The sequence below is a fragment of the Lithobates pipiens genome, unplaced genomic scaffold (genome assembly GCF_037356315.1).
Source record: "Lithobates pipiens isolate NorthernLeopardFrog02 unplaced genomic scaffold, aLitPip1_a1.2 Scaffold_8, whole genome shotgun sequence".
Taxonomy (NCBI): Eukaryota; Metazoa; Chordata; class Amphibia; order Anura; family Ranidae; genus Lithobates; species Lithobates pipiens.
In genome coordinates, this window is record NW_027507903.1 from 63,133,243 (window position 1) to 63,146,886 (window position 13,644).

Here is a 13,644-nt window from a genome sequence, read left to right on the forward strand (position 1 = left end):
GGGCACTGATAGATGACACTGATGGGCACGGATATGTGGCACTGGGGTGCAGCACCTTTGTTGAGGCAGATTGTGGGAACTTCTGGGTGGCACTGTGGGCACTGCTGGGTGGCACTGATGGGGGGCACTTATTTTTTAATTGTGTTTAGTGATGAGGGGGCAGGTGGGCACTGGCAGGGCTGGCTGTGATCGGGACTGATGTCCCGATCATGGCCGCCGGTGATCGGCTCTTTTTTTTTCTCCTCGCGCTGACAGGAATAATAGCCGATTACCGGCTCTGTTATATCACATGATCAGCTGTCATTGGCTGACAGCTGATCACGTGATAAGGGGTCGAGATCGACACCCCTTGCTCGGATCGGTAATCAGGCGAGTCTCAGACTCGCCGATCACAGAGCGCGCCGCGCGCGCCCCTCAGGGGGCGCGCAGGCCGCTCGTGCACGGGACTACGTCAATAGACGTAGTCCCAGCAAAGGAGATCCGCGCTGTAGCCGTCATTCGGCTATAGCACGGGTCTCAAGTGGTTAAAGTTGAAATCCACATAAAACTCTTTAACCTCTTGAGACCCGCGCTATAGCCGAATGACGGCTACAGCGCGGACCTGCTTTGCCGGGACTACGTCTATTGACGTCGTTCCGTGCACGCGCGGCGCGCTCTGTGATCGGCGAGTCTATGAGACTCACCTGATCACGGATCCGAGCAAGGGGTCGATCCCGACCCCTTACCACGTGATCAGCTGTCAGCCAATGACAGCTGATCATGTGATACAACGGAGCCGGTAATCGGCTATTTTTCCTCCTCGCGCTGACAGCGCGAGGAGAGAAAAAAAAAGCCAATCACCGGCGGCCGTGATCGGGATATCAGTCCCGATCACGCCCAGCGTATAAGTGCCCACCTGCCTCCTGCCAGTAACCCCCAGATGATTAATAAAGTGCCACACAGCAGTGCCACCCATCAGTGCCCACAGTGCCACCCATCAGTGCCCACAGTGCCACCTATCAGTGCCCACAATCTGCCTCAAAAACATTGCTGCACCTCAGTGCCACATATCCGTGCCCATCAGTGTCATCTACCAGTGCCCATCAGTGCCACCTATCAGAGCCACCTATCAGAGCCACCCATCAGTGCCCATCAACCCCACCTATCAGAGCCACCCATCAGTGCCCATCAACCCCACCTATCAGAGCCACCCATCAGTGCCCATCAACCCCACCTATCAGAGCCACCCATCAGTGCCCATCAACCCCATCTATCAGTGGTACCCATCAGTGCCCATCAACCCCATCTATCAGTGGTACCCATCAGTGCCCATCAACCCCATCTATCAGTGGTACCCATCAGTGCCCATCAACCCCATCTATCAGTGGTACCCATCAGTGCCCATCAACCCCATCTATCAGTGGTACCCATCAGTGCCCATCAACCCCATCTATCAGTGGTACCCATCAGTGCCCATCAACCCCATCTATCAGTGGTACCCATCAGTGCCCATCAACCCCATCTATCAGTGGTACCCATCAGTGCCCCTTAGTGCCACCTATCCGTGCCACCCATCAGTGCCCATCTTTGCCCATCAGTACTGTCTTATCTGTGCCCATCGGTGCCACCTTATCTGTGCCCATCAGTGCCACCTTATCTGTGCCCATCAGTGCCCACCAGTGCCGCCTATCAGTGCCCACCAGTGCCGCCTATCAGTGCCCACCAGTGCCGCCTATCAGTGCCCACCAGTGCCGCCTATCAGTGCCCACCAGTGCCGCCTATCAGTGCCCACCAGTGCCGCCTATCAGTGCCCACCAGTGCCGCCTATCAGTGCATTTCAATGAAGGAGAAAAATGACCTGTTTGCAAAATTTTATAACAAACTATTAAACATGATTTTTAATTTTTTTTTATTTTGCTTTTTTTTTTTGTTTGTTTAGCAAAAAATAAAACTCCCAGCTGTAATTAAATACCACCAAAAGAAAGCTCTATTTGTGGGAAAAAAATTATAAAAATTTCATTTGGGTACAGTGTTGTATGCCCGTGCAATTATCATTTAAAGTGCATCAGCGCTGAAAGCTGAAAATTGGTCTGGGACTGAGGGGGGTTTAAGTGCCCAGTAAGCTAGTGGTTAACAGTTACAGCAACTTTTTTTTTTTCCTTTTTGGGATAAAGGTTTTACATAAATGAGTTAACTATTGTAAGCACCCCTGTCAGTGCTCAGTGGTTTGCCCCAACCCTCTAACTCCTGCTGGGCAGCTTGAAAATCTGAAAACTTTAAAGCTAACAGACTAAAAAGGTAAAATAAATATATTCAAAACTTTTTTTTTTTTTTAGCCTAGTGTTGTATTTAAACATTTTACTTAGCCAAGTGTTAAATTTTGTAGGTCAAATATAAAATCAGCGAGGTTCATTGGTTATCTGCGATAGACATTTAAAGTTCTGAGCAATACCATACCATTTGGCAATGCCGCTTCCCACAGATAAAAGTTACCTCTTTGTCATCACCTATCCGGATTGAGTTATTGTCCGGATCAAAGCTTTTTACTTCTGATTTGATCCATTTGACTCCTGAAGGGATCACACTTGCTGTAGGCCGAGCAGAACTTGCTAGCTTCTTGGCACCTCCACCAACCAATGTCCACATGGGTTGATAGTAATGTGTCTACAGAAAATATGGCAACATATTGTAATTAGCATTTGTAAACAGGCAATTCAAAGGTATATATATATACACACACACACACACACACATTAATATATATATATATATATATATATATATATATATATATATATATATATATATATATATATATATATATATATATATATATATATATATATATATATATATGTTTGTATATATTTTCTTCATTTATATTCTTTAGAATTAAAAATTTAATTTTTTTAAATGTAATTTTGGAAAAGTTTAAGTGACTATAAAAGGTATTTATTTTTATTTTTTTAATAACATAATATACTTACCTGATCTGTGCAATGGTTTTACACAGAGCACCCCTAAGCCTCCTCTTCTCAGGTACTCCGCTGGTGCTTCTGGCAGCTCTGCCCTGCTGAGTCCCCCCATAGAAAGCCACATGCTATAGGGGCCACTCATACAGGCTTTCTCCCGAGCCACGCTTGGTGTGTATACTGACACACAGTGTGACTAGGCCCCACCCCGTTAGTTTCTCACTGGCTGTGATTGACAGCAGAAGAAGCCAATGGCTCCTGCTGGTGTCTCTGAACCAGTGAGGAGAGAGAGCAGAGGGAGCCGCCGCTCTCATGCACAGTGTTGGATCGGCTGGGGGAAAGCTGCTCACAAAAGGAAAAGAATGCATTCATATGGTTCTAAAGTCTCAAGGTTTTTTACCCTAATGCATTCTATGTATTAAAGTGGATGTAAACCCTCACATATACCCAGTGAAGTGAACAGCCTCAGATGATACACAGAGATTAAACAAATCTCCCTGCATAAGCTTAAGGGTCCTTTCACATGGGGCGGATCAGTTCTGATCCGCCCCGTGCATATCCGTTTGCTCAGCGGGGATCACTCCGTCGATCCCCGCTGAGCAGGGAGATGACCGGTCCGTCTCTGCACACTGCGCAGGGACGGATCTGTCACAGCGCCGCTCTCCCCTATGGGAGATCGGATGACGACGGACCGCAGTGCCCGTCGTCACCCGATCCGATGACGGATGGAAAAATAGCTTTTTCCTCCGTTACACTTTTTCAGATCGGAGCGGGTCGGATGTCAGCGGACATGTCACCGCTGACATCCGACGCTCCATAGACCTCTATGGAGCACCCGTTCAGGTCCGCCTGAAAAACTGACAGGCGGGCCTGAACGGGACGTCAGTGTGAAAGAGGCCTTACATGTATATCTTCTGTCTTCCTCTTTATATACGGTTTATTATTATTATACAGGTTTTATATAGCGCCAACAGTTTGCTCAGCGCTTTACAACATGAGGGCAAACATTACATTTACATTACAATTTGGTACAAGAGGAATCAGAGGGCCCTGCTCGTTAGAGCTTACAATCTAAAAAGGAAGGGGCAATTGATACAAAAGGTAATAGCTGTGGGGGATGAGCTGATGGAGGAAGTAAAACAGTGTTAGTTAGAAGCAGGATAGGCTTCTTTGAAGAGAAGGGTTTTCAGGGATTGTCTAAAGATGGATAGATTGGGGTAGGGAGTTCCAAAGGATGGGAGAAGCTCTGTAGAAATCCTGGAGGCGAGCACGGGAGGAGGTGACAAGGGAGCTAGAGAGCAGGAGGTCTTGGGATGATCGTAGAGGGCGGTTTGGTTGGTATTTTGGGACTAGGTCAGTGATGTAGCTGGGAGCAGAGTTATGGATGGCTTTGTAAATTATTGTTAGTACTTTGAATTTTATTCGTTGGGTGAGTGGAAGCCAGTGCAGGGATTGGCAGAGAGGGGTGGAGGACACTGTATGGCTGGTAAGGTGGAAGAGTCTGGCAGCAGCATTCATTATGGACTGGAGGGGGGATAGTCTGTGTAAAGGTAATCCAACGAGGAGAGAGTTGCAGTAGTCGAGGCGAGAGATGACCAGGGAGTGAATTAGAAGCTTGGTGGTGTCAGTTAAAAAGGGGCGTATTCTGGAAATGTTGCGGAGGCTAAGGCGGCATTATTTGGACAGGGCTTGTATGTGGGCCTGAAAGGACAGTTCGGAGTCTAAGGTTACCCCCAGCACCCTGGCATGTGGGGATGGACTGATAGATGTGCCATTGATCTTGACAGAGAAGTCAGTCGACGGGGTACGTGGGGGAGGAAATATTAAGAGCTCGGTTTTAGATAGATTAAGTTTGAGGAAGTGGTGTGACATCCAGGCTGATATGTCTGTTAGTAGATCAGCGATGCGTGAGGAGATTGATGGGGTGAACTGAGGGGTAGAGAGATAGATTTGGGTGTCATCAGCATATAAATGGTAGTGAAAGCCATGGGAGGCTATCAGCTGACCCAGGGAGGATGTGTAGATCGAGAATAGTAGGAGGTCCAAGGACAGAACCTTGGGGGACCCCAACGGTAAGAGGAGTTGGAGAAGAGGAAGTGGAGTTGTAAGTGACACTGAAGGTGCGATGAGATAGGCAAGATTCAAACCAACGGAGAGTGCAGCCATGGAGACCAAGCAAATTGAGTTTTTTGAGGAGGAGGGGGTGGTCAACTGTATCAAAGGCAGCAGAAAGGTCCAAGAGTAAGAGTATGGAATAATGACCATTGGTTTTGGCTGTTAGTAAGTCGTTAGTGAGTTTTAGAAGGACAGTTTCTGTGGAGTGCTGTGGGCGAAATCCAGACTGAAAAGGATCAAGAAGGTTATTTTCAATGACGTGGTTGCTCAGTCGGTTGTAGACTAAACGTTCAAGGAGTTTGGAAGCAAAAGGGAGTAAAGAGATGGGTCTTAAGTTGTTAAAACTGGTGGGGTCTGAGGCCTTTTTTGGTATGGGAGTGACTAGTGCATGTTTTAGAGGGTTGGGGAAGATGCCAGTAGAGAGAGAGGTTGAAGATATGAGTTAAGGAGTGTAGGATTGAGTCAGATGGTGACCGTAGTATTTGAGAAGGAACAGGGTCCAGGGGGCAGGAGGTTAGGTGGGCATTAGAAAAAAGTTTAGTGACTTCCTCTATAGTAGCTGGGTCAAAAGAGGAAAGTATTGATTGTGCAGGAGGACAGGGAGTGTAAGGTGAGGGAGATGTCTGTAGAGCAGAGATCTCGAGACAAATTGTCTCAATCTTATTTTTGAAGTGATAAGCAATCTCCTGGGCAGTGAGTAAGTTAGTGGGTGGGGGTAATGGAGGACGAAGTAGAGTGGTAAAGGTAGAAAAGAGTTGACGGGGACTGCGTGAGAGGGTGTTAATGAGAGTGATAAAGTAGATCTGTTTGGCAGCGTGCAGGCAGGAATGTTTAGAAAGTGCAAGTCCTGTTAGACTTTTCCTGATTCTCCTGTAGGAGGGGATTATAGCTAGACACTGAGACAGCTTATTGGAGGACAAACAACCCCTCCCCAACCGCAGAGGTTGCCTGTGAATAGTTTAGCTGTGTGCTAATCTATAGCAACCTCCCCAACTCACACTTCAGGCTCCAGTCTTGGAGAGCTTGTCAAAAGCTATCAGGCTGATAACACAGGAATGGAGCAGGACAAAGCTACAGGACATAGTGCTTTGAAGAGAGATAAGAAAACACTGCAGATAGATGTGCCCTGCTCAAATTTTGGGAATCGATTTTACATACACTTTAAGGTAAAAAAGGCTTCTTTGCTGCAGGATCTCCCCCAACGCAACCTTATTCTTACCTGAGCCCATCCAATCCAGCGACGTACACAGGAGCAGCAGCTCTTGTCGCTGTCTCCCTCCTCATTGGGTAGATTGATAGCAGCAGGGGCCATTGGCTCCCACTCCTGTCAATTAACTCCAGTGATGTGAGATCGGGGGTGGGGCCAAGTCCTGCTGTCTTCATCAATGGACACAGCAGCAGGACTCAGAAGTGAGCACGCACTAGTGCCCTTATGAGAAGCGGCTCCCCATGGGGGCACTGAACAGAGAAGAAGAGCCATGAGCACTGACGGGGGACCCAAAAAGTGCAATTCCATTGCACAGAGCAGGTAAATATAGAGATGTTTGTTATTTATAAGAAAAGAAAATACCATTACAATCGCAAGTTTTAGTGGCGCTTTACCGTCGTTTTAACGCCGCTTTTTGGCCACTAGCCGAATGCTTTTAACCCTCTCTAACAGTCGAAAAAGGGTTAAAAGCACCGCTTCCGAAGCACTGGCCATTGATTTCAATGACAGGGGCGTTTTAGGAGCAGTGTATTCACCGCTCCTGCAGTGCTCCAAAGATGCTGCTTGCAGGACTTTTTTTTCCTGTCCTGCAAGCACACCGCCCCAATGTGAAAACACTCGGGCTCTCACACTGGGGCTGCAGGGGAGGTCTTTCAGGCACTTTCCAGGCACTATTTTTAGCCCAAAAGCACCTGAAAATGCCCCAGTGTGAAATGGGTCTTAATATTAAATATTGTTGCCACAAATACAGTGACATTTGATGCCCTGCTGTTCATCTCAGTTAAGAACACAGATATGTTCCCATTACCTAACATTTTGTATGGAGTCACAATTAGAGACAGATAGTCCAAAAGTGAACTGCTACTGCGCTGCAAACTCTGTTATAAAAGCATCTGTATTAAGGGGCATTTCATCTTTTGTTTAAAAATAATTAGATATTTATGCACATATATTTATATAATTGTTACACGTCTTGTAATTTAATTTTTATAAAAAAAATACTTATTTTAATCTGTGGCCAGCTATAAAACTAGGATTAAACCAGACACTTAAAAAGTATTCTTTGTACAGGGGTGTTCTGTACACCAACTAACAAAAAAAACAAAGGGATATTCCTGAGTGCATAGGGACTTGTTATAAAGGTTCGGATTTTTAAAAATAAAAATAATACATTTGTCATACTTACCTGTTCTGTGCAAGAGTTTTGCACAGAGCAGCCCCAATCCTCCTCTTCTGGGGTGCCCCACTGGCGCTCTTGGCCCCTTCCCTTCATCAGGTACCCCCATGGAAAGCCGCTGACACAGACAGCAGGACTCTGCCTTGCCCCCTGCTCCCGTGTCACTGGATTCGATTGCCAATGGCTCCCGCTGCTATCAATCTGTCCAATGAGATGAGAGCTAGCGGCTGGAGCACAGCACTGGATTGGATGGGCCCAGGTAAGAAAATTGGGGGGGGGTTCTGGGGGACGCTGCAGCAAAGGTTTTTCCCTTTAAAGGAATGCATTAAGGTGAAAAATTTTGAGATTTTATAATCCCTTTAAACACAGTACCACTTGGTATATTGTTCAGTGCCGTCCAGCCACAGCTTGCCAAGACTGCCTGCAGCGGAGCTGGGCACTTTACCTGTCCCTTTCGGGTGCATTTAAATGCTGGGAGGGATGCACTGCTCCTAGACAGTACTATATGCAAGGGACCTTTAGTTTACTTTTACCTATTACCATCTATGTAAAATCAATACAGCAGAATACAAGTAGAAATGGAGGACATATTACATTACTTATTAAATATTACAATCTGTCTGTAGATTACAAATATTGTGACTACAATTATAAAGCCACAAGGGCCTAGACATTTTGTTACATTACCTACAATGGCCAACAGACACACAATGGAAGAAGATGTATACACTTTTTACCAATTGTGTCAATTTTGTGACTGAAACCTACAACAAAGCATACATACAAACCGGATAACAGTACAGAAATCACAAAACTTAGCCATTTTACCTCACTTGGCTCTATAATGGCAACTTTCCCAGCTCCAACTTTTCTCTTCATCCGAGCGCCCATGGTTATTCCTCCAGCACCGCCTCCGACAACCACCACTTCGTAATACTCCTTGGCAGCAAATCTACTTGTCACATGTAAACTGCGGTTTGTACCAACGCTCACTCCAGCCCTCAATAAATGAGCGCACTGGTGGACATGGCCACCGCATTGCACCGCTCCAAAGAAGGCCATCGCTAGATGAGATCACAACCTGGGAACAAAAATATCATATTATGAAAGAGAAATATCATTTATGAAATTATTAGTCTATAGTGCACCAGTTCCCAGACAATGGACATTAAAGTGTATAAAAAAAATTAAGGTAGAACTTATAGCCAAAACTTTTCTTCATTTTTCATAGTGCACGGTATGATTATAACCCATCTGATTATTTTTCACCATCTGTGTCCCATTTCAGAGATTTCCCTTCACTTCCTGTCCCATAGCCAAACAAGAAGTGACAGGAAATCCCTGCAAATTCTGCAGATTTTCTTTACTTACAGGACACAGAGGGTGAATCTCCTCAATAGGGGCCCAGACAGCAATACAAACTGACAGGGGTTTCAATACATCTCCAATCTCTCCAACACTTAAAAAAAGGGGTTGCCTTTAGTTGTACTTTAACAAGCAGTAAAAGATTTTAAAACAAGCCGCCCCCTGCCTGACCTCTGTAGCTGCGTGTACTGTGAGGTAATTCATTCCCAAAGATCCCCAAAGATCACAAAAGAGATTCTATTCTGGGTTAAAATTGATTTTCCGACTATTTAGATCAGCATTTTTCAAACAGTGTGCCAAGGTTAAGATTCCTTCAGGGGTGCCTTGCCAAATTGCCAAAAATTTGCCCACAAATTGTATATGATCTTGCAGATGGATGAAGCCTGCCTTTTTTTTTTTTTTCAATTAACGTTTTATTTATTATACAATAAAGACAGTGTACCTTCAAAACATTGCGAAGCCTGCCTTTTAGTTACACAAAGCCACAGGTTTTCACTGTGCACCATTACAACCTTTCAGTTTGCCAGCATCCTAACAACCAATGACATCATCCGTTGATGAGGATGTCAGGTGCTGGCACAGCATCTTTGTTTGCCCTACCTCTGCCCCTCTCCGTCAGCACTGGGATCACATTGGCTGAGTAAGGGAGAGAAACTGAGGGAAAAGAGAAACACTGGAATACTAGTCAGTACCAGTGAGTAAAGGTGTATTTGCTTTAGAAAAATAAATCATCTGTAACGTTCGGTCTCCTATGTGTGTGGATGTTGCTTCGTTATGTAAAATAATTACGGTAGTTTTATTTTTCACACTTCAGAATGGGGTGCCTTAAGATTGTGCAGAATTGTAAAGGGTGCTTGACTGCAAAAAAAGGTGAGAAACACTGTTCTTCATAATACAAAAAGGAGTTGTAATGTCAGTGCCTCAGTTTTGAATTTTGAAGATACTTTTCTCCCAAGACCCCTTTCACACTGAGCCTCCCTGGGCGTCAGCGGTAAAGCGGCGCTATGTTTAGCGCCGCTTTAACGTTGTTTTATCAGCGCTATTCAGCCTTTAGTGGGGTGGTTTCCCCCCCCCCCCCCCGCTAGTGGCCAAAAAGGGGTTAAATCCGCTCGCAAAACGCTGCTGACATTAAAAAAAGATTTTTTTTTTTGGATCACAAGCATTTTTCAGTTACTACTGAGCCACCAATGTCACCCTTGCAGCATGACTCAGGGAATTTCTCTTTAAAGAGGAAGTAAGGTCTTCCTTTTTAATAGTACCTACAGGTAAGCCTTATTACTAGAAATATCTCAAACTTGCACCGTTCAGGAGATATTTACTATATACGCCGCTATCGGCGCATGTGCTCTGAAGGAATGGCTGTAAGTTGAGTGACGTCATTGCGGCTCTGGCCACTCACAGCGCCAGAGCCCCCAAACCTGGAAGAAACGAAAGGGAAGATGTCAGCGGTGTGTGGGCACTGCTGTAGGGCTTCGGTCTAAGGTAAGCATTTCATAATGAGCTAGTATGCGAAGCATACTAGCTCATTATGCCTTTGTCTTACAGGTTTGTTTGTTTTTCCAGTTGTAAAGCTGTATACAGGTGAGAGGCTCTCATTTACACAAGGTGTGGTTGAAACATGAAATCATGTGGATCCTTTCTGGGTGAAAGTGCATCTCATCTGTGCTTTAATGACAGCAATTAATGTACCACCATTGGTGAATATGCCCCTATGTAAACTGCACTTTAAACAAAAAATGTAAATAAATACTGTAGCTACTGACTTTTAATATTAGGACACTTACCTGTCCAGGGATCCTGGAATGTCGGCACCCCAGCCGATTTTTAAATCGGCTTTCAGTGTTGCCTCCATTCCTTGTATGGGAAACCGGTTCCCTACTGCGCATGCGCAAGGTGTGCTGTGCTTTGAGAATGCCTAACCAGTGTCACCAGTGACACTTATACGGTGATCGCTGGTGAAAGGGTTAACTCTAGGGGCAATCAGGGGGTTAAAACCTTTATTGGGTAGTATATGGGGGTACCTAACGCTATAAAAACCTGGCGGTGAACCTAAAAAATAACTAGCTACCTAGCGGCACCAGTGACACTAATGCAGCAATCATTAGTGGGTGAAAGGGTTAACTCTAGGGGCAATCAGGGAGTTAAACCTTTATGGGGGGGGGGGGGTAGGGGACTACCCTGGACCTAACACTAACTGCCCTGACACTTTTTACTGTCACAAATGACACTAAATGCAGCGATCAGTAAATAAATGATCACTGCAATCAGTGACGCTGTGACTGGGAGGGGGGCGATTGGGGGGTGTAAAGCTATATACAGGTGAGAGGCTCTCATTTACACAAGGTGTGGTTGAAACATGAAATCATGTGGATCCTTTCTGGGTGAAAGTGCATCTCATCTGTGCTTTAATGACAGCAATTTATGTACCACCATTAGTGAATATGCCCCTATGTAAACTGCACTTTAAACCAAAAATGTAAATAAATACTGTAGCTACTGACTTTTAATATTAGGACACTTACCTGTCCAGGGATCCTGGAATGTCGGCACCCCAGGCGTTGTCTCCATTCCTTGTATGGGAAACCGGTTCCCTACTGCGCATGTGCAAGGTGCGCCGTGCTTTGTGAATGCCCCAGTGGCAAGGGAAGGAGGAGAGGGGCCGAAGTTCTGGGGTGCCTCGCCACAGCCTCCCTTTGGGGTGGGTTTGGAGCATTAGGATACTGTTTAGTGTCACTTTAACATTGATTTCCTGACTGCTATTTTAACAAGGACTGGACACCTACTGGGGTTGAGTTATTAAAACTGGAGTGCAAAATCTGGTGTTCTGCATGGGAACCAATCAGATTATATCTTCAGCTTGTTCAGTTAAATCTTTTTTTTTGGGGGGGGGTTAACAAAGTAGATTCTGGTCCCTTAAAGCAGATTACACAGCACAGCGTGTAATCAGCACAGCACAGCATGTAATCAGCACAGCTGTGTAATTTGCCACCCTCTAAATTGTAAACAAAAAAAAAAAAAAAAAACCTACCACTTCCTGTGTGCCCTCTCTAATCAGACCATGATAGCCAGGGAAGTTCCGCCCTGATCACCATGGTCAAAGTGCCTCCCTCCGTGATAGGCTGCCTGCTCTCTCCCCCCTCCTTCCTCGTCAGCGCCCTCTGTCTGTCTCTGGGTCAGCCCCGCCACTTATTTTATTTTAATATTAAAAATATACATTTTGTCATTGTCAGTCTCTCAATTAGAGGCTGACATAGAACACTGTATGTTTTATCTAAAAACAAGCGATGTAAATACTGTATATCAGCTATTAAGATTTTTCCCTTTTCAGTTTTTTTTTGTTAACAAAAGTGTTTTATTAAACATTATACACATACAACACAGTCTTGCATGTTGGAAATCCAATACATCAATCACGTGAAAAATAAGGATCTTACAGGACAGATTCCAGGCCTATATTTAATTTACGCATGAAAACATCCATCAAGAAACAGATATCAATCCTCGTGTGTCAGCGAATATATGGATTGAGTGAGGTCTTTAAATAAGATGTATGAAGGACCAGGATGTTGTTCATGTACAGGTTTCTGAATCTTGTAAGCATCGGTCCCAAATTTTACTGTATTTGGCTGGGCACCCTCTGTTGATATGCAAGAATTTTTTTTGTAGGGTAGTGTGTTATTTATGTCCACCTTCCCCTCACTGAAACTAGGGGGTATGTCTAGAAATCATTTTCCTGGCTGAAAATAATGTTTTGTGCAAGAATTATTTTTGTGAATTTTGTTTTGTTTTGTGATTGATTTTCAGAGTCAGGGAGTATCCATAGTAGGCATTGTTTTGGGGGGTCTAAGGTGAGGGGGGAGCCCATAGTGCCATGCAGAAAATCCACAATCTGTTTCCAGAAACCCTGTAGTATTGGGAAGGCCTATATTAAGTGGAAGACCATACCTACTTCTTGGTGGCACATGAAACAAGTGGTAGAGTGTTCTCTACGAAATCTAGCTACTCTCAATGGGGTAAGATATGCTCATAGAAATGTTATGCCACGTACACATGTATCAGACTATCCGGTGGACTTAGTCTGGCGTACAAACCGCCGGACTGTCTGCCGGACTTTTCAAACGAGCTACCTGCCCACACACGGTACTAAGTCCGCCGGACTGTCCGCTGTACTTTTGAAATGAATGGACTCGCCCACACACACGGAGGAAAGTCCATTCATTTTGAGTGCGGCTCCAGGTAGCCGGGACCAGCGAAAGAAGGGTCGCTGGCCCCGTCACCTGGTATGGAGTTAAAGGGGAATCCCTACACCCCAGGTCCATATCAGACCCTTATCCGAGCACGCTACCCGGCCGGCCAGGAAAGGGGAAGGGGATGAGAGAGCGCCCCCCCCCCTCCTGAGCCGTACCAGGCAGTGTGCCCTCAACATGGGGGGGTGCTTTGGGGAAGGGGGGGCTGCGCGGCCCCCCCACCCCAAAGCACCTTGTCCCCATGTTGAGGACGACAAGGGCCTCTTCCAGACAACCCTAGCCGTTGGTTGTTGAGGTCTGCGGGCGAGGGGCTTATCGGAATCTGGGAGCCCCCGAAGTCGGAAGAGGGTGGCGGCGAAGAAGAAATCCGTGCTCCTCCGCTAGTAAAAGAGCTAGCAGAAGATAGCAGAGGGGTCCGGCGAGAAGACCCCCGGAGCTGTGCAATAAACTATTTTAACCCTTGTGTGTTGTGTGTTTTTTTTACATTTTTTTCACAGGTGAATGGGTAGGGGTACCCCATACTCATTCCCATAGGGTGGGGGGCCGGTATCCGGGGGCCCCTTATTAAAGGGGGCTCCCGGA

The 13,644-nt window shown here is 45.7% G+C and overlaps 1 protein-coding gene across 1 annotated transcript in view; it reads right to left on the reverse strand.

Moving 5' to 3' along the window:
- The window catches only part of SQOR (sulfide quinone oxidoreductase), a 97,720-nt gene that overhangs the window by 42,639 nt on the left and 41,437 nt on the right, over window positions 1-13,644 (reverse strand). The window contains exons 2-3 of the mRNA XM_077471826.1: window positions 8,279-8,531; window positions 2,473-2,643 (exon numbers count right to left, since the gene is read on the reverse strand). Of these exons, the coding sequence (XP_077327952.1) occupies window positions 2,473-2,643; window positions 8,279-8,512 (405 nt within the window). The 5' untranslated portion in view covers window positions 8,513-8,531. The remainder of the gene's footprint in view (window positions 1-2,472; window positions 2,644-8,278; window positions 8,532-13,644) is intronic.